At 42.0% G+C, this 22,229-nt stretch overlaps 1 protein-coding gene across 4 annotated transcripts in view; it reads left to right on the top strand.

Annotated features, from left to right (window-relative positions):
- Positions 1 to 22,229, top strand: part of DCC (DCC netrin 1 receptor) — a 994,271-nt gene that overhangs the window by 467,547 nt on the left and 504,495 nt on the right. For all 4 annotated transcript variants that reach the window (XM_075932654.1, XM_075932653.1, XM_075932652.1 and 1 more), the window contains exon 4: positions 21,809 to 21,959. In XM_075932654.1, coding sequence (XP_075788769.1) covers positions 21,809 to 21,959 — 151 coding nt within the window. The remainder of the gene's footprint in view (positions 1 to 21,808; positions 21,960 to 22,229) is intronic.

The following is a 22,229-nucleotide window of genomic DNA, read 5'->3' as shown; positions in this document are numbered from 1 at the left end:
AGTGAGCATGAAGTGGGTTGTGCCCTTGAAAGCTCATGATACAATCTACATTTTTGTTAGTCTTTAAGATGCTGTAGGACTATTTGTTGTTTTAAAGATTTTTAAGTTACAGACTAACATGGCTACCCCTCTGACGGTTTGTGTACACTACAGCGATAGCTTGATAAAGTTACAGATTTTGAACTATGCAAATTGTATAGCTTATTTTGAGTTAATTTCAAAATAGAGCGCGATTCTGAAATGTCTCTTTATCCTCATAGAATGAGGTTTACCGGGATGCCGGAATAACTTGCCTGTTATTTTTAAAGCTATTTTTGAAACTATGGGTGCACGGTGAAGACGCGGAAAATGCTATTTTGGGAAGTATCCTGAAATAGCGCCATTGTCTAGATGCACCCTGAGACCTGATGGAAAAGTGAGAAGTCTTTAGAGGTTCTGATACACTGAAAAGGTTCCTCATAGACACTGTTCCAAAGTAGGGTCCATCTTGGGGATTGGTGACGCTAGCACATAATTTTTAAACTCTCTGTTTGCTGTAATGAAATTTGTGCTGTAATTTATCAGTCCAGTCATGGCTCTTTTATGTATACTTAGTAAACACTGCAAGTATTGTGGTAACTTCAGTTGCTTAGAGTAATAAAATAAAATGTAAACCGTTCAATGGCCAACTGATTTTAGTTCAGGGAGAAAAATTAAAGCAGAAAGACCCAAAGAAATAAATACAAAAAGAGAAAATTTTCAATGCAAACTTTATTCATATTTGGTTATACAGGTTGAACCTTTCTACTCCATCACTCTTGGGACCTGACAAGTGCTGAACCAGAGAATTTGCAGAATCACGGGTAGTCAGTATTGTCTAGAAGTATTATCAACATTTCCACTGCTTACAGGGCTCTTAGAAGGCATTTTTGGGAAAATTAGACCTAAATAATAGCGTAGAAAACTGAGAGCCAGGACTGGTGTCTGTAAACAAACTTGATGGAACTGTTGGAAACTTGGCCTCTCCCATGATAATGGACATTTAGCTAACTAAAATCATGCTGGACTATGGATGTTGCAAGACTAGAAAGTGCCAGACTGGAGAGGTGCATTCTATACCTTAAGTAGGAAACATAATACAAAGAGTGAAGAGGAATTCTTCTTTATATCACTCTATGTACAATACAGCACAACTTCATTATGTATCCTATAGCACATAATGATGAGTACCAAGTAAAGCACTAAAATACAGAATAGGGGAAAAAGCATAGGCAATAAATACTGCGGTGAGCAGTGCAATATAAGAACTTGAAAGGACAAGTTTGGATGCTCAAGAATGCCGAGAATTGTTGAAGAGAATCTCCTTGAATATAGAGCTGTGAAGCTGTAAGACAGTGTGATAATTCAGTATCTCACACAGGATTTGTGAAGCTTAACATGTTTTTAAAGTGCCAGACAAATGGAAAGTATTTTATTAAGGCCAATAAGTGGAAAAAGTGGGAATAGAATTCCAAGAGTTATTGTTCATTTTCTTAGGCCAAATGACGGAGGTATTACATTTCAAAAATACTGATTTTTTTTCCTCAAGAGTTAAGACTTTGCTCAGATTTTCTAGGAAACTTTACCTTTATGGATAATTTCAACCCCAAAATTGATTGTTTCAGAAAGGTTTAAGTGCCCATGAAAATGGGATTATAATGACAATAGAGACTGTTTTCAACCTTAACAGGTCTGACACTAACTTGTTTACTTATGTGCCTTGTCTGGGATCTAATCCTCCAACTCAGGCTATGTCTAGACTGTAGGCTTCTTTTGGAAGAAGCTTTTCCAGAAGAGATCTTCTGAAAAAACTTCTTCTGAAAGAGGGTGTCTACACAGCAGAAGTGCATTGAAAAAGCTATCTGCTTTTTCAAAAGATAGCGTCCACACTGAATGGCTGCTATATCACATTTAAGCTGTGATTAGTATGGATGGCGTAGCCACCAGGGCACCTGCGCTTTTTCCTCTTTACTCTTCTTTCGAAAGAACTCCCTCTTCCCTGTCACATATGCCTTTTTACAAAAGAGCTCTTTCAGGAAAAGGCTTGTTCCTTGTAGAAAGAGGTTTACCAATGTCGGAAAAAACCCCTCTCTTCTTTTGATTTTTTTTTGTTTTGAAAATACGCAATTGCACTGTGGATGAAAGTGAAGTTTTTTCTGAAAAACAGCCATTTTTCTGAAAAACTCTGCTGTGTAGACATACCCTCAGACATTAATTGAACATGCCAAGATCTGTGAGGTTTCTCATCTGAGTGCAGGGTTTGGGATCAGAGTGCTGGCATGGTTTTTAAGGTGTTAGAAGAAAATTTGACTAAATATTCTAATTAGAAAAAATAAAATTAGGATTTTGACTTCACAGAAGTATCATGTAGGAATGGGAGACTGTTGTTTGAGGGAGAGAAAAGCTTTCTCGCTATTTAGCCATAATGGGGTTGAAATTTATAGAAGCACAACACAGAACTATAAAAGCGACGAGGAGTCCTGTGGCATCTTATAGACTAACTGAAGTGTAGGAGCATAAGCTTTCAAGGGAAAAGACCCACTTCGTCAGATGCATCTGACGAAGTGGGTCTTTGCCCTCGAAAGCTTATGCTTCTACACTTCAGTTAGTCTATAAGGTGCCACAGGACTCCTCGTCGCTTTTGCAGATTCAGACTAACACAGCTATCCCTCTGATACCTAACACAGAACTATAAATCTATATTATTAACCTGATGTGGTTTAATCTTTTTCCAGTATGAAAGTCTCTTTTATGTGACACACAAAATCTTTATATAATTAATGTGTATTTCCAAGCTAGCTTTATGCTAACCTTTAACAAAATAGTGTCCTGAATTTCATTCCTGGCTGTAAATAACCATCCACCCATACGTGAATATTTTTCTAGACATGGTGTAAAATGTTATAGATAGAAAAGTAGTCTGTGATACTTAGAGAATATAATGGGATGCTGTTCTGAATACACCAACCCATTTGCTATTCAATATGTAACAAAGAAATATCACTATTTACAGCATATATGCAGAAGGAAGGGGAAATAAACACCGATGTAGGCATATACAGGCAGTCCCCGGGTTACGTACAAGATAGGGACTGTAGGTTTGTTCTTAAGTTGAATCTGTATGTAAGTCAAAACTGGCGTCCAGATTCAGACACTGATGAAACTGACCAACAGTTCTGACTTACATACAGAATCAACTTAAGAACCCCAGGCGTCCCCAAGTCAGCTGCTGCTGAAACTGATCAGCAGCTGATTCCAGGAAGCCCGGGGCAGAGCAACTCTGCCTGGGGCTTCCTGTAGTCAGCGCTGGTCAGTTTCAGCAGAAGCTGACTTGGGGACACCTGGGGCAGAGCAGCTGGGGTGCTGCTGGGTTGCTCCAGTAGCGCCGCTCCTGGGTGCTATTGGACCAACCTAGCAGCACCCCATCTGCTCTGCCCCAGGCGTCCTGATTCAGCCGCTGCTGAAACTGACCAGCAGCGGCTGAATCAGGACCTGGGGCAGAGCAGCTGGGGTGCTGCCGGGTTGGTCCAGTAGTGCCCAGAGCGGGCGCTGCAGGACCAATCGGCAGCGCCCCAGCTGCTCTGCCCCAGAGTCCAAAACAAAAGCCTGGTCTGCTGGGGGGGGGGGGGGGGGGGGGGCTGCGGCTTCAGTCCGGGAGCCTGTGGTCTGCTGGAGACGGTCCCCAGCAGACCACAGGCACCCAGATTGAAGCGGCAGCAGCAGCGGTTCCCAGCGCCTCTGAGGCTTTGCTCTGGCAAAGCCTCAGAGGCGCGGAAACCCGCCCGGTGCCCCTGGTCTGCTGGAGACGGTCTCCAGCAGACCAGGGGCACCGGAGCAGCTTACCAATGGGGCTTTCTCGTCCCGACTTCCGGGGCGAGAAAGCCCCGTTCGTAAGTGTGGATCCGACATAAGTCGGATCCACGTAAGTCGGGGACTGCCTGTATACCAAGTCAGCGTATCACTTTTAGCATAGAATTGGTGTGTGTGTGTGTGTGTGTGTGTGTGTGTGTATATATATATTTATATAGATAGTGGCATGGGCCCCTCTTATCCAAGCCACCACTGGGCAGGGCCTCTCACTCCTAACCCCAGAGTTTGGGTTTTGCAGCAGGTCCCTGTGGTCAGGAGCCCGGCCACACCTCCTCAGACTCCCTCCCTAGGTGCCTCCACCTAAGGCTGTTACAGATTGTTGTCTCAAACTTCTTCCTCTCTGTCTCTCCACCAGCTCTCTTCTGTCCTCTCACACCCCTCCCAAGCTTCCCACTGCTGAGACTTTTAAAGGCTGTCAGTCAGCCAGCAGAGAAATCAGCTGGCCTTAAATCTGCCTGAGCCAGCTCCCTCCCATCTGCATCTAATTGGCCTGCAGTTCTCTGCTTCTACTTGCAGGTTTTTTTACCCTTTGGGGCTGCCTTTTTCCCTCTCTGCAGCAGCTCTCTAGCCTGACCCTGCCACAATATATACATACATACATACATATATATACATACACACACACACACACACACACACACACACATATATAAACAAAGCCAGAAGCAATAGAGCCATAAGTGCAATAACGAATGGCTACCTGGAAACTTCTGATTTTCCTTGTTTGATCAAAGCTCCTTGGCTTGTTGCCAGATGGGGTTTTTTTCTTTTTTATTAAGTAAATTTAGTTCCTTGTGATCAGTTTGGATAGGATTGATTTTTGTGCTTAAGGTATTCAATGAACAGACTTAGGTCAGAAGTAGAGCATTAATATTATCATGTAATTTGTTTCTGAATGAATTTGAAATACAATTTGTTATCTGAAGGCCCAGTGTAAAGGATGAACTTCTTGATCTCTGACTAGGTGGAAGATGATCTACCTTGACCGAAGATTGTCAGTAGAAGGGGAACAGATTGGTATACAAATATGGGGACGCAGACAAGAGGAGACGAATTCTTTGCACTTTACATCAATTTTGGACAATATGCTTGCAGAGCAATCAAAAGGAATACCCTGCCACAGCCTTGGAGTGGCAATTGCTTTGCAATGACAAAGCTATTTTATGCTGCATAATAACATTACAGCTTTAACAATTAAAACTGCCAGAAGTTAAATGGTAAAAATATTTCTTCTGCCATAGGAGAGCTGGAAGGTTAGAAATACTGGGTTAGGTGTGGGAGACATCCACAGGTGAGACATGTAAAGGTTGCATAATGCTCATCTTCACCCTTCTGCAGTCCTGGACCGTCTGTGTTTTATAGCTATGATTTTGGGGGTATAAAAGAAGAAGCTCATACACTTTTACTTTAGGTACATGTGCACTGAAGCTGGAGAGTGGGGGAGTGGTATAGGAACTGCTACCTCACCAGTTCATGACCAGAGCATCTTTTCAATGTGGGCCAGTAGTTTTCCAATAATTGTCCAGAATTAAGCAGGATGTGCACAGGTTTAGAAGAAGGGGCTGTGCGTGAGGGTTCCTGAGAATGTTGTCTCCCTTCTGTAATGGGCTCTATTCTAAAATCTATGGTGTGACTCAGAGAGACTTCTTGCTCTTCAAGAACTGAGGAAGGCAGCCATAGGCAATTTTAGAATGCTCCCTACGCAAGCCTTGATGCAAGGAACAGGACCAAAGATTCGAGTAGGGAAGGTATAGTGGACACAGCTATCGCTATGAAAGGTGCACTGGAAAACAACTATGAGCTAGATCAGCTGAATGAAAGGATTTAAATAGAAAAAGGCAAGTGATAATTGTGAACTATTTAAATATATTTTACAAGATGCTTCAAAAGCCAAAACTGAGAGAGATTGGTTAGAAAATAAGTCTGGCTTAAAGGGGAAATAAAAACTCTCTTTCTATGTATTTGATATATATTGAATACACAAAAGGGAAAGTTTATAGTGACTAATATAAATGAGGTGCTAGGAATTCCAAAAACAATTGATAAGAGATGCATAAGACAAATTCAGTAGCCAGCAGAGTTTAGAACAATGAGTGTTTAAAATATATGAGGAACAAAAGGGATCCTAACAATAGTACTTGTCCCTTGCTCAATAGAAAGGAACAATTGCCAATATTAATGCAGAGAAGGCAGAAGCGTTCATTAAATATTGCTATTCTGTATTTGGTTTTTTTTTTAAAAGACAGACAATGAAGTCATATTATATGATGGTGATGAAATACTTTCCATTCCAACAATAGGTTAGGAGATGTTAAAAAGTTATATGTTTTAAATCAGCAGGTACAGATAAAACATGCATCTGTCAATTTTAAGAGATGACCAAGGAGCTCTCTGGACTGTTGGTGATGATTTTCAATAAATCATGGAACACTGCGGAAGTTCCAAAAATTGGAAGACAGCTAATATTATGTCAGTGTTTTAAAAAGATAAAGAAGATGAGGTGGGTAATTACAGACCTGTCAGCTTGACATTGATCCAGGGCAAAGTAAGGAAAAGCTGATACAGGAATCAATTAAGAATTAAAGGAGAGTAATGTTCTTAATGCCATTCAACATGGATTGAAGACAGAATTTGTCAAACTAAGTTTAATTTTTGATGTGCTTACTTTTGGTAAGTTTGCTTGATCATGGCAGTAGTGTTAATGTACATTATGTATAGGTTGGATGTCCATAGTTTAAGGTTGAACTTCATGTGTCTGGCAACATGTGCAGTCCTACATACCCGGGTGTGATCCCAGGCTAGAGCACTCATAGAGAAAAGTTGGGCCCCGGGCTCAGCAACTCTTCCCCCTACCCTCCAGAACACCTGGAGGACTGCAGATAGCTCATTTGTGATATGCAAGCTCAGAGAAGGATGGGGAAGAGAGAGGTCAAGGGGAACAGTCTGGGAAGAGGGTCAACAGTGTGATGTTGTTGCAAAAAAAGCAAACATGATTCTGGGATGCATTAACAGGTGTGTTGTAAGCAAGACACGAGAAGTCATTCTTCCGCTCTACTCTGTGCTGGTTAGGCCTCAGTTGGAGTATTGTGTCCAGTTCTGGGCACCGCATTTCAAGAAAGATGTGGAGAAATTGGAGAGTCACAAGAATGATTAAAGATCTAGAGAACATGACCTATGAAGGGAGGTTGAAAGAATTGGGTTTGTTTAGTTTGGAAAAGAGAAGATTGAGGGGGGACATGATAGCAGTTTTCAGGTATCTAAAAGGGTGTCATAAGGAGGAGGGAGAAAACTTCATCTTGGTCTCTGAGGATAGAACAAGAAGCAATGGGCTTAAACTGAAGCAAGGGAGGTTTAGGTTAGACATTAGGAAAAGTTCCTAACTGTCAGGGTGGTTAAACACTGGAATAAATTGCCCAGGGAGGTTGTGAAATCTCCCTCTGTTCAGATATTTAAGAGTAGGTTAGATAAATGTCTATCATGGATGGTCTAGACCAGTGGTCTCCAACCTTTTTACACCCAAGATCGCTTTTTAAATCTCAGAACAGACGAAGACCTACCGCCCCACCCCTTCCTTGAAGCCCTGCCCTCTCTATTCTCCTCCTGTCCATCACCTGCTATCCTCAACCCTTACCTACACACTCTCATAAATAGTTTAATTTTAAATTATGCAATATATAAAATTAAAATCCTGTGTTTATAGTTATGAAATAAATGGTCTGTTTTTTATTCATGCTATTTAAATCTAAAATGAAGCATTTATAACTATACATTTTGTGGGGACAGAGTTCTGCGGCTGGGGGCAGGGGAGAGGGAACAGGGTGCTGGGAGGGCAGAGGACAGGGTTCTGCAGCAGGGGACAGAGTGCCAGTGGGGACAGAGTTCAGGGAGTGGGGACGGGAATAGAGACAGAGTTCGGGGAGTGGGGACGGGAGTGGGGACGTGAGTGGGGACAGCGTTCTGTAGCTGGGGAGTGGGGTGCCAGTGGAGGCAAAGAGTCTCCTACATCTGCCTCCTCCCAGGATTCCCCCCCAAGAGGGAAACCAGCGCGTGCCTGCCTCAGGGCCGACCTTCTCCTCCCTCCCCCCGTGGCGGAGGGAATCCGTGTGCACCTGCCCTGGGGCCAACCCCTCCCCCCCGCGCAGGGAAGCCCTGCATGCTCTTGCCCCGGCGCTAAGCCCCCGCCCTGGTGCAGGGAAGCCCCGTGCGTGCCTGCCCTAGGGCCAACCCCCCCATGCACGCCTCCCCAGGGGCAGACTCACCCCTCCTGTGTAGTGCAGGGAGCCGATGCTCCCTCCCACAGTACACCTGGCAGAGTAGCTAGCGCACTTCTGGAAGCCGACATTACCTCCATTTTTACTTCAGGTAAGTAGTGGGGTTCCCCGGGGGTGGGAGGGAAATGGGGGTGGGGTGAACAGGACGCCTTGCGATTGACTGGTCGAGGCCTCGCGATCGACCAGTCGACCGCGATCGACCTGTTGGTGACCACCGGTCTAGACAGTGCTTGATCCTGCCATGAGGGCGGGGGGGCTGGACTCAATGACCTCTCAAGGTCCCTTCCAGTCCTAGTATTCTATGATTCTGTAAGCTATTTGATTGGGTACCACATGGTATTTGGATTAAGAAACTAGAACGACACAAAGTCAATGTGGTGAACATTAAATGAATATAAGAAATAAGTTGAATAGGACTGGTCCCAAGATAGACCTTTGGGGGACAGCACTAGTTCCCTCTCTCCATTCTGAAAACTCACCATTTATTCCTACTCTTTTTTTCCTGTCTTTTAACCAGTTATCAATCCACGAAAGGACCTTTCCTCTTATCCCATGCCAACTTACTTTACTTAAGAGCCTATGGGGAGGGACCTTGTCAAAAGCTTTTTGAAAATCTAAGTATACTTTATCCACTGGATTCCCCTTGTCCACATGTTTGTTGACCCCCTCAAAGAACTCTAGTAGATTAGTAGGGCATGATTTCCCTTTACAGAAACCATGTTGACTTTCCACCAACAGATTATGTTCATCTGTGTCTGAAAATTGTATTCTTTACTATAGTTTCAACTAATTTGCTGGTACTGACATTATTCCCACTGATCTGTAATTGCCATGATCACCTGGAGAGCCTTTTTTAAATATTGGCGTCACATTAGCTATCTTCCAGTCGTTAGGTACAGAAGCTGATTTAAAGGATAGGTTACAAACCGCAGCTAATAGTTCCGCAATTTCACATTTGAGGTCTTTCAGAACTTTTGGGTGAATGCCATTTGGTCCCAATGACTTGTTACTGTTAAGTTTATCAGTTTGTTCCAAAACCTCCTCAATGACACCTCAAACTGGGACAATTCCTCAGATTTGGATGAAGAACTGGCTAACTGATAGGTCTAAAAATGCAATTGCAAATGGGGAATCATCATTGAACAGATGTGTTTCTAGTGGAATCCTGCAGGGATGGGTTTATGGCCCTGTGCTACTTTAATATTTTTATTAATAAAATGCAACATGAAATCATTACTGATAAAGTTTCAGATGACCCAAAGACTGGTGAAGTGATATATAATAGAGAGGACCAGCAACTAATACAAAGCAATTTGGATTGTTTGGGAAGGTGGGCATGAGTAAACAATACATATTTCAATATATACTAAATATTTCAATATGGCCAAATGTAAAGGCATACACCTAGGAACAATGAATGCAGGTTATTTTTACAGGATGAGTGGACTCCTGGAAAGCAGTAACTCTGAAAAAGATGTGGGGGTGATGGTAATCATGAACTTTCAGTGTGACCCTGAGGCCAAAATAGCCAATGCAATCCCTGAATGCATAAAGAGGAGAATGCTGAGTAGGATCAAAGGAATTATGTATGTTTACATTCCTATTTCCTTGATTGTATGGATTCATAATTTGTTAAGGATATGGGACAATGTAGCTATATTACAGTTCCTCATTCTGTAACATTTTGCCACTAAAAATTAAATGGCAGCAGAAGAAGCTTTTCCAAAATATCTGTTTTCTTGACAAAAATCTGGTACACTTAATTAAAAAAAAACCTCTATCTAAACAGCTAAAAGTAGTAACCCCAATCATAATGAAAGTGTTATGTTTATTTATACTTATATTTTTATTCCCATAAAAGTTCAGAGAAACTGGTGGTCCAAGGTTACACAGCAAGTCTGTAGCCAAGCTCACTCCTAATCCCTTCTTCCTACTATTAGTTGACAATGCCTCCCTGGCAGTTTTTAAGTGTATTTTGCAAATACTGCAGCAAAAAGAATACCTTGATGGGTCTCAGTGAAAATGTTATCATCTTTTTACCTATTTATTGCTTAGTCACATAGGTTCCTATAATATCCTATAGGTCAGCTAAGTCAGGCCTGAATTTCTTTCTGGGACAATGTATTTTAAAAAAGCACAATCCCAAACAAGTTACCACATTGTGGTTATGCTCTTTAATGCATTCTATATATTGACAGATCAGTATCGCTTTAATGACACATTTCTCTATCGTTGCTCACACATAACCCTTGCTTTCTCAGTAGGATTAACTATACAGCCTCTGGGCATGCCGGTGAGATCAGGTCAGGGAATTGGTTTGTCCTTGCCTCTGTGACAGGGGAGAGAAAAATTGGCTTTTAGTAAGTATAAAACTTTATCTCTTCTAATCAAATTTAGAAATGTGACTATGAGCACTTATAGACATTAATGTCCTATTAAAGGAATCTCTGTTCTGCAGTTTTCAATAGAAAAACTGCTTCAATAAGAAAATAACATAATAACAAATAACTGATATACAGTATTAGCCAAACATGTGGAGCAAAATTCATAAATATGACATGATAGTTCTCTTTCAGCTGAACAACTCTTACTAATGGAGTGTAGTGCAAAAGTAATTCAGTGCAAAAGGAGATTGTGTACTGCTGATCAGCAGAATAGGTCATCATGCAGAACAAGACCCAATTTTCATAGCAATAATGTACAGCATAGCTGAAATACAGTAGTGACAATGTCTGTCTCCTGCCAGGCACTTTCCATTTCTGTAGTTGAATGAGTGAAATTTCCTGCACTTTCCTTTGTAATTCATTCTTCATAGGCTCAGGAGGAGGGACAGTAAACAGATTCTGAATTATTCCTGTCTAAATTCCATTTGATATGAGATTAAATGAAGGGTGGATAATTAGCGGCCTGCCGGCCAGATGCAATTCATCAGAGTTAGTCACTAGTGGACCACCAGACACTGATAAAGTTTAATTTATTTGACCATCCACAGTACAGCTGCTCCCAGCTCCCATTGGCTGCAGTTTCTGGCCAATGGGAGCTACAGGAAGTAGCATGGGGCAAGCCACTGATTCCTGCAGTTCCTATTGGCTAAGAATGACAGACAATGGGACCTGCAAGCAGCAGTACCTCTGAATAGTCAGGTAATAAAGGGACTGGTGGTGTGCCAAAGGCTAACCATAGTGAACTGTGTCTGGCTCACAGGCCACCTAATTGCCACTCCAAGATTAAATTAATCACAACCCTCATAAATGAGACATGATGTAGACATAAAACATGACTCTGGTTTCACAGAATCATAGAATACTAGAAATGGAAGGGATCTCGAGAGGTCATTGAGTCCAGTCCCCTGCCTTCACAGCAGGATCAAATGAATTAATTAAAGGAATAATCAGTAAAAGATCCTTAATAAATTATGGTTAAGGGCACACCTGAGTTTAATTCCTTGTTCTGCCACAGACTTCCTTTTTGACTTTGTATAAGCACTTACTGTCACTATGTCTCAATTCCTCACCTGTAAAATGAGGATAAAAGTACTTCTAAATAAATTCTTTAAATCCATCTTCAATAAAGAGTATATGAAAGAGATTCCCATATGTAAGCCATTCTTTTAGGTGACAAATCTGAGGAACTGACCCCAGTTTGAGGTATCAGTAGAGGGGTTTTGGAAAAAGTTGATAAATTAAGCAGTAATAAGTCAGCAGGACGAGGTAGTATTCACTCGGGAGTTCTGAAGCAACTAAAATATGGAATTCCGGAACTAATAACTGTGTTGTGTAACTATCACTTAAATCATCTTATGAACCAGCTGACTGTGAAATAGATAATATTCCAATTTTAAAAAGGCTCTAAATCAATTTGGGCAATTATAGGCCAGTATACTTATCAATATTAGGAAAATTGGTTAAAACTATTATAAAGAACAAAATTATCAGACTCGTAGATGAACATAATTTGTTGTGGTTTTTGTAAAGGGAGATGATGCTTTGTAAATCCAGTGGAATTCTTTGAGGGAGTCAACAAGTGTGGAGATTAGGGATGTGAAATTTCAATTAACCAACTAATCAAGTAATCGATGGAATTTCCATCAACTGCTTGATTAGTTAATAAGAGGTGGGATAGGGCACTCGACATCCCCTATTCAGTCCCTGATTGGGCCATTTCCCCATTGTGCCTGTACTTCCCCGGCTTCCCCCCCCCCTGCACTGGCTCCTTCTTTCCCCTCCCCCCTTGCTGCCTCTCTCTGAGGGTATGTCTACACTACCCTCCTAATTCGAAATAGGAGGGTAATGTAGTCATACCGCAATTGCAAATGAAGCCCGGGATTTGAATTTCCCGGGCTTCATTTGCATAAAGCCGGCCGGCGCCATTTTTAAATGCCGACAGTTCGAACCCCGTGCCGCGCGTCTACACGCGGCACGGAGTAGTTAGTTCGGATTATCCTTCCTAATCCGAACTAGCTGTACTCCTCATTCCACGAGGAGTACAGCTAGTTCGGATTAGAAGCCTAATCCGAACTAGCTACTCCGTGCCGCGTGTAGCCGCGCGGCACGGGGTTCGAACTGCCGGCATTTAAAAATGGCGCCGGCTGGCTTTAAGCAAATGAAGCCCGGGAAATTCAAATCCCGGGCTTCATTTGCAATTGCGGTATGACTACATTACCCTCCTATTTCGAATTAGGAGGGTAGCGTAGACATACCCTGATAGAGGTAGCAAGAGGGGGAGTGACTATTTAAGGTGGGATGAGTTCTGGTGTGTCTTAGGAGCTAGGGTATTTGCCTAGGGAGCACAGGGTGGTGGATTCAAGTCCTGCCCACCCAGGAAGCGACCGGAGACAGGCAGAATAATGGACCTGCTGGGGAGAGGGAGAGGGAGAGTTGGGGCTGTGGAGGGGGTTCTGGTGTGGCTTAGGGGAAAGGGCACTCATCTGGGGGGTGCAGGGTGATGGGTTCTATTCTTGCCCCCTGTGGAAGTGGCCAGAGAAAGATGGGATAAGGGTAGCTGACTAATCAGTTACAACCTTAGTGGGGATAAGGATGATCCAATGTATGTGGTGTACTTGGGCTATCAAAATTTTGAGTTTTGTCACCAAAGGGTCTCAAGAAGATTAATCACAGTCATGGGGTAAGAGGGAAAGTCCTCTCATGGACCATTGACTAGTCAAAAGACAGGAAGCTCAGTTTGGGAATAAATGGCCAGTTTTCAAAATGGATAGAGGTAAAAAGTGGTTTCTTCCAGGGATCTATATTAGGACCAGTGATATCCAACATAATCATAAATGATTAGGGAAAAAGGGGTAAACAGTGAGGAGGCAAAATTTGCAGATGATACATTACTCAGTTTAGTTAAGTCCAAACTAGACTGCAAAGACTTAAAAAGGGATCTCACAAATATGAGTGTCTTGGTAACAGAAAGGTAGATGACATTCAATGTTGGGCTGTGTCCAGACTCAGGGTTTTTTTCGAAAAAAGTAGCCTTTTTTCAAAAAAACTTCACCTGTGTCTAGACTGCAGCCGCGTTCTTTCGAAATTAAATCGAAAGAACGCGGCTTTTCTTTCGACGGCGGTAAACCTCATTTCGCAAGGAAGAACGCCTTCTTTCGAAAGTGCTTCTTTCGAAAGAAGGCGTTCTTGAATGTAAATAGGGCTTCTTCGAAAGAGAGCATCCAGACTCACTGGGTGCTTTCTTTCGAAAAAGCGGCTTGCTCTTTCGAAAGTTCCGCGTGCAGTCTAGACGCTCTCTTTCGAAAGAGGCTCTTTCAAAAGTATCTTTCGAAAGAGCCTCTTTCGAAAGAGGCTTGCAGTCTAGACATAGCCTAGATGAATACAAAATAGTGCAGATTTGAACACATAATCCTAGCTGCACATTTAAAATGATGGAGTCTAAATTATCCATAATACCACTCTAAAAAGAGATTTTGGGGTCATTGTGGATAGTTCTCTGAAAAATCCTGCTCAATATGCTAAATAAGTTTAAAAAAAAAAGCTAACAATGTTAGAAACATTAAGATAGTAAATATAATAATGTTATTACCTTAATCAACAGTATGATCATATCCTGAATATTGTATGCAGTTCTAGTCATCCCATCTCAGAAAAGGTATATAAGTATTGGAAAGGGAACAGAGAAGGACAATAAAAATGATTCAGAATTTGGAACAGCTTACATATGAAGAGAGATTAAAAAGAGACTGATTTTTTTTGCCTTGGAAAAACTGACGACTAACAGATGATCTGAAAGAGGTCTGTAAATACATGAATGATGTGGAAAAGTGAATAACACAAGAACTAGTAGTCACCCAATGAAATGAAAAGACAGAGTTTTAAAACAAATCAAAGAAAGTATATGTTCACAAACACAGAGTCAACCTCTGGAACTCATTGCAAGGGGATATCATGAGGCCCAAAGTATGAATGGGGTAAAAAAAGTATTGTATAAGTCATGGAGGAGAAGTCTGTCATTGGCTATTAGCCAAGATGTTCAGGGATAAAACCCTGTGCTTTGGGTGTCTCTAAACATCCAATTACCAGAAGGTAGCAATTGATGACAGTGTTATCCACACAAAATTCTCTGTCACTCCCACACTCCAAGGGCATACACCTTTACTCAATTCCAGGAGCTCAAGGTGTATCCCTGTTAATTTAAATGCCTGTCCTTACTCAGTTACTAGGGCTCAGGGCATAACTTCCTGAAGGTTTGCAGGACCTTTTTATCTGTAAAAGAGACTTTCACAGTAATATCTTTACTCTCTGTTTAACAATTAAAAGCAAGCAGAATATGTATGCTAAGCATGCAATGTTGTAGCCAGAGTAAGTCTAAGGTATGACATTGGCTTCTCAAAGTACAAAATACGCCACACAGGTATCTGTCAAGCACAAGTAGTTTATTTCATGACAGCTAACAGTTGTGCCCCATAAATGGAAGAACAATATAACAAAGAAGCGGCATATCTTATGTCCCTTCCTGCAAGCCTGGAACCCTGGGTAGGCTGCGGATGAAGTGGGAGGCTGTCTCAGCTTCTGAGGCGCCGGTACCCAAAGCCCATCGGTGAGGTTCGATTTGCTAGGCCCCGAGGCAGCCTTAAATACAGTTTTCCCGGCCTTGTTTGGCAGTTTGGAAATTTCCAGGGATTACTCATTACATGTTGATGTATGGCTTAGCTGTTAGTTATTGATCAGATTCTGATCTGGATCTACTTGTTCTTTGGCCCTGTTTACGTGATCAGTACATTAGGGTAAACAGAATTGTTTATGTGTTCTTGCCCTTTACCCTTATCTCATACTTGTTCTTGCTATACTGGCAACAGTGCTTATCTTAAGTGGCGTATGTTCCCAAAGACTTACTTCTGGTTCATCAAATATAGGGAAAAGGGATAAGGGGAAGGAATGCAGGCCTCACCACCCCTAAACTAACACGTACAAAGCTCTTCCAGAATTGACCACTACAAGTGTCATGTTCACCAATCCTGATCAAGGCAGGCAAACTTCCTCTGTTGGCCAAGCAAGGTCAAGCTCATCTATATGCTGGTTGTGCAGAGGATTCTTGGAAGCTCTGAGCTTAAGCTGTGTCTTGGAGATGAGTTCTTCCAGGTCTTCCCTCCTCCTTTCTGTTCTTTCTTTTTCTTTCTTCTTTTTCTTCTGGTCTCCTCCTTAGATCCCAATTTATATAGGGAAACTTGAGTACTGCTACCTATACCATAAACAATTATTTACTCAAATTTCACTAACCAATCATAAAATACTGCAACAGAATTACATAACCAATCATACCCCCACAACCTTAGTTGATTAACAAAATCAAAATTAATTATATAGTCAATGGAAAAAATTAAAAACTAGACAGAAATCATACAAGCAAGCAGTAGGAAAGTAAGGACCATAATCATTGAGGATTCCACAACCCCTGCTATTGATAAAGCATTTCTTGCCAGATGAAATGCAATTACATTAAGTTTACCCATCTTGAGAGCTATTCTTTTTAACTTGATGATATTGGTTGTCATTAAGATAGGGTCATCTTTTTAACAACCTGGTATTACAGTATTGTAATGCAGTTTAGATAGAATATGAGTATGTGACTCCTTGTTTTACAGTTAATGGCTGCTGCTCTTTCAATCTGGCTACAGATGAAGGCTGTAGGCTTTAGGCCTTCCAACATGGCTACAGAAAAAGGCCTTATCTTTGCAACAGGGCATGAATCACTCAATTGACCTCTGTAAGTGATATGATAATGGGCTAGATGGACCCATTGGTATGACCCTGCATGGGCATTCTTATGTAAGAACAGAATCAAGCTCTTGGTGTTTTATCCTTTGGCTGCCAGCTTCACTGAAAGCGTGCCTAATTGTTCCCTGCCATAATATTTGACAAGGTTCATTGTGCACATCTTCTGAACAGAGAAAGCATCTAGATCAGTGGTCCCCAACACGGTGCCAGCGGGCGCCATGGCGCCTGCTGGGGCATTTATGTGCACCCGCCAAAACATCTGGGCTGGCCCCATCCCCGGCGTGCATCACATGCGTGGTGCTGGCCCTGGGTGCGTGGTGCATTGGTGGCTCCTGCCCCGGGCACGCGGCACATGTGCGGTGCCTGCCCTGGGTTCAGGGCGCATGTGGGGCCCCACCCCCGGACACCTGGCATGTGAGCGGCCCCACCCCAGGGCACCCGGCAGCCATGAAAGGTTGGGGATCACTGATCTAGATGCTCTACTGGAGCATTGACCTTCATGTGCACTAACCTGAATGACCCCCTTTTAAAGGGTTCAGTATATCCCAGGTTTGCTAACAGGTTGGGGATATACGCGCCAAGAATCTGTACTGGGCTTTTATGATCCTTGTGTGTTCGAGCACAAAGTCTGTGACGGATGCTGAAGGGCAGGGGGGATTCCTTTTTGACTACTACTCTTCTACTGTAGGCAGAGTTGAATGTAGCACAGTGTTTAGTTTCTATTTATTTTATTAAGATATTATTTTCTTCTTCCCTTTTTTCTTCTCTCTTTATGTAGTGTGTAACTACGGAAAGTAGACATGACAAAATGGGGCAAAAATACAAGGAAATGAATTTGTAATATTTGTATTGATAGTTTCCTTTTTGATTGCCAAATAAGAATATAATCCAGTGAACTTTGATAATCAATAGACTTTTTTTCCATAAAATATCACTAATGAGATCCTATTGGGCCAGAAAATCACTGCATGAAATAGATGAGTTCCTCTGATTTCACTGGACCCTTGTCAGCTGGGGAATCTACTCAATGACACATAAAGAACAAAAAAATGGTGGTAAAGGCACTTGTTTAATAATCAGTGCATGTTAAAAGCTGTTGTACCTTTCCTGGCACAGAAAAAGTTTACATAAAACCACCCACATGTGTTGTGTTTTCAAAAGCCCACAAGTAAATTATTTTGGGATAAAAGTGACATTGTTTTTCATCAGTTAACCAGTATGAAGTGTTGTTCAGTTGTTTTTTTGGGGATTATATATCAAGTTTAATAGCCTGAGATAGCAGATTAGTTCTTGTTTCCAATATGGATGGGTGGAACTACCATTCAAACCCAAAATGTCAGATTTGCTCAGCAATTAAACAAAATGTGTTAACTACTGTCTTAAAACTTATTATAGCCTTTAAACAACTGGTTAAAGGATGGGTTAAGGTCCTGATTCTGTGAATTGCTGATCGCCTTTTAGGAAACAAGGAGCATATGCTGAGAAAAGAGGACACAGTTATCGACTTCCAGGAGGTCTTTAGAACATTACAGGGTCTTACCCTAAATTGTGCAGGAGTCCCTATTGTTTCTAAATAGACTTTAGTGATCTGAGACCAGTGGTTCTATTCTTCCCTTTGCTTTTCAGAAAATTGACAGTGATTTCTTCATTCTTTCTGTAAGGGGATTGTTACCCCTTACTAAAACTCTGTGGGAGTTTTTTGGTTTGCCAGCTCCCAGCTTCAGAAGGGGAAGGGTTCATGAGACTGACAGACCCCAGAGACAATGGAAAGCAGTCAACACTCCAGCTCAACCTGACTGACAGGTTGGACAGGCCAGTGAGGAAGGGGAGAGGCCAGGCCCCATCCTCCCTGTAAGCTGGGATTGTTCTGGCTCTCTCTGGGTATGTCTACACTACCCCTCTAGTTCGAACTAGCGGGGTAATGTAGGCATACCACACTTGCAAATGAAGCCTGGTATTTGAATTTCCCGGGCTTCATTTGCATAAGCGGGGAGCCGCCATTTTTAAATCCCCGCTCGTTCGAACCCTGTGCCGCGCGGCTACACGCGGCACTAACTAGGTAGTTCGAACTAGGCTTCCTAGTTCGAACTACCATTACTCCTCATTCCACGAGGAGTAACGGTAGTTCGAACTAGGAAGCCTAGTTCGAACTACCTAGTTCGTGCCGCGTGTAGCTGCGCGGCACAGGGTTTGAACGAGCGGGGATTTAAAAATGGCGGAGCCCCGCTTATGCAAATGAAGCCCGGGAAATTAAAATCCCGGGCTTCATTTGCAAGTGCAGTATGCCTACATTACCCTCCTAGTTCGAACTAGGAGGGTAGTGTAGACATACCCTCTGAGCAAACAGAGAGCTGAGACACAGCCCAAGGAGTGCAAGCTGTGTGCAGAAGAACTCCTGCAAAAACAGAGAGCTGAAAGAGTAGTGCAAGCTGTGTGAAGAAGTCCTGCAGTGAAAGAACCAGACACAGACAGCCCAAGGAGTGCAAGCTGTGTGGAGAGAGAGTCTTGCAACAGCAGAGCCAGGCATACACACCTCAAGGAGTGCAGACCCTGTATTGAGCAGCAGACTGGCAGTGCTCAGAGAGCCAAAAGGAACAGAGAAGCAACACAAGGAGCTGGAACTGTCCTGCAGCTGGATGTGGTGAGCACGTGGGACCAGCAAAGTGTGGGGAAAGGCTCTTGACTGGGAGAGGGGTCTGGCCACTTCGAGCTTGAGACTGTGTGGTCACTACCAGAGCTAGCGTGTCCAGCCTGTAGCCCCCCCTGCAGCATATCCAAGGCCTCTAAGAAAGAGACTGTGGACTGTCCTTACACTCTGCAGACTGCTGTTTTGATGTCCCTGTGCTACACAGCAGGGCTGTGTGTTCTCATTTAACCATTCTCATTTTTTCTTATTCTTTTCTCTTTAACCAGTTGATGTTTAATAAATTGTATTTGCTTTGAACCTTATAAAGTGATCACTGGGCCAAGAAGGCCTGCAGTGTAAAGAGAGCACCTCGGAGTGGGGACACCCTAACTTCTGCCCCCAGTGACTACAAGGTCGGGGATTAAGGCCCAGGAAACCTGGGCCCAGCCTTGTTGGGGTTTCAAGGGCTCTGCTACTCAGGAGAGGGGAGGGGGAGCCCTCAGGATCAGGGAGGCCATGGGGTAAAGGAAGTGGGAGCGGGGACTCAGATCCTTTCGCTGGTCCATTTCACCGGGGTGGTATAGAAGCCAGGAAAGTTCCCCACAATAGCGGGACCATTCCCCCGCTTACATTTCTATTAAGATTTTTGTTTCATTCTGATACAGTCTTTGGCTGTCCCCTACACTCCCTCGCACAGACAGATAGAGATTTCATTCAATTTTGCTGATGCTTCAAGAATGACTCACTTATCATTTGTATCTGCTTTTGAAGTGGACTTCCAAATGAAATACAGATATTGGGTAGTGCTGCTTTTTCATATGGCTTTTCTGTGGTTAAGCAGGAAAGAAAAGTTCAGAAAGAGGTCCGGACTTTCATGTATAAGGTCTTACTGGGGCAGGACATTGAAATGATGAAGTACAAGCTTTTGTTACCACACAGCACAGTATCTCCATCTCATGTCAGGCAATTTGTACATTAAGAAGTAAAAGCAGTAGTTGAGACAGGGAGGGAACGGGAGCAGCTGGGCTGAGTGTAGGCACCATGCGGCAAATTTCGAAACTACAGGAGATAAAAGAAGCAGTCATGCTAGGAAACAGGCAGGGAAGGTAAGTCAGGCAAATAGGAATTGGATGAAAGTAAAGAGCACATTTCTGGAAAAAAAAAAGCAGAAGCACAATTGTGCAATTGTATTATATATATGTGCAGAACTATCCCTACCCATATGCAGAGTAGGCAGCTGAGTAGGGCATCGAAAAATTTGGGGTACCACTGAATCTTAATATCCACCCCTCCTCCCTTCCTATCTCTGTTCTGTGCCTCTGCTTCCTCTGGAGATGATCTAGTTAACTTAAAAGTGAAAAAGCCTGCCAGACCTTTTAGCAGACATTGAAACTGTGGAAGAGCCATTCAGGATGTAATAAAGTCATTTAACAGGCATTTGCCAACCCCAGCTCTATGCTGTCAGTTTCTGTATTTATTGGTTAGTCTACAAGACCTTAGTTTAAAGTTTGCTTTAAAAATATTTCATTGGTGTGTTGCTAAAGATTATAAAATCACATGTCTAAAAAAATTGTCACCCCTAGGTCTTTTGTTGGGTGTAACAGTGCCAGTTTCATGAGTCCTTTGTATGGCTCCTTAAATGCTAAGGAAGGCCCTACAGATGTGTACTGAGAAAAAGGGTGATTGCCTTCACAGGTGACCATTTGCATTGCTGTTTCCATATGTGAATGCAGGTGGACAAAGGTGTGCAACATAAGCCTCCTGTTGTTAAAATTCTGGACCAAGAGAAATTTGAATAAATCAACTTAATGTTTTATGTATCTAAATCATTTAAGATAATTTGGAGTTATCATCAAAGCAAGGCTGAATAAATCCAGGGTTACATTGAATTTGAAAATTTTAACATTCAGATAAGCATTTTCAAGTTTAAAAAGAACACTAATTTAGCTATTTCATTGTTATTAATGTGTTCATTAAGCTACGTGTATCTGATACACTTTAACTGTGTCAAAAATTTGGCTAGGCATAAATGAAGGAAGAGAAAAAACAAGTAAAATAACAGATCCTAAATATAATATACTGTGTCTTTAATATAAAACAATGTTCTATTTCATGATTACCTCTAGTTAATAGCATTTTGAAACTTCATCCTATTTTTGATGCTGTTATCTGGAAATATTTTTAAAAATGGTTAAACAAGATGTTAAATAGCCATTATTAAAGTTAACATTGTCCATAATTTGTGATGGGATAAAGGATGTTTAATTATCACTGTAATATGGAAGTATATCAACTAGCTTCTTTTCAAGTATACAACAAAAATATTTACTGGATTCTTCTGCCTTTTATGTATTGTGATGCATAATTTTCTCATCATTGTCTGTTGTTTGATCTGCACCATTACTAGGATTTAATTTATTCTTGATATATTTAAACCTGCTTATCATGACCTTCAAAATACTGTGACTACCTTGACTCCAGCTTTTCTGATGTCCTTATTCATCACTTTCTCTCTTCTTGCCCTGAGTGCAACATTTTCTGTGGCCCTCCCAAGACCCAGCTCTGATTCCAATCTCTATAGAATACTTCTACAACTATTCAGAATGATAACATCACCTCAGTTTCAAACACCTCCATTCCATGTCCCATTCTACACTTCTTTATTGCTGTTTTCTTTTCCTCTTCAGAGAGAACACTTGAAGACCTGAGTTCCTTTGGTCCATTATTAATAGGCTGTTTTGATTCCCTGTTCTGAAAACAAACAGCATTTTATGATAACTCTCTTTTTTCTTTCATAGATCCAGGTTTGCACCGACAGCCATTTTTCCTGCAGAGACCGTTAAATGTTGTAGCTGTTGAGGGAAAAGACGCCGTTCTTGAATGTTGTGTCTCTGGGTATCCCATGCCTACCTTCATATGGATGCGAGGAGATGAAGTCATTCCTGTCAGGTATTTCATGCATGCGTCTTTTATATAATGAAATTTCATTTCCCAGTGTGAAGTGAAGACAAATATTAACTACCATTCTAAGTGTTGTCAGTTTGATGCACTTTTGAAGAGGTCAGGCTTTCATTTTAAGTACTAAGAAGACTGGATGTGCTCATGAAACCCTTGTTTTGTTCATTTGCAGCTTTGCATGCACATCTGAGGGCAGAACATGACCATAAATGTCTGCTTTTATGAAATGCTATTTAAATCAGAATGACATTCACAATTTAA

The sequence above is a fragment of the Pelodiscus sinensis genome, chromosome 6, assembly GCF_049634645.1.
Source record: "Pelodiscus sinensis isolate JC-2024 chromosome 6, ASM4963464v1, whole genome shotgun sequence".
Lineage (NCBI taxonomy): Eukaryota > Metazoa > Chordata > Testudines > Trionychidae > Pelodiscus > Pelodiscus sinensis.
The sequence above is the reverse complement of the archived record's forward strand: the minus strand, read 5'-3'. Positions and strand labels throughout refer to the sequence as shown.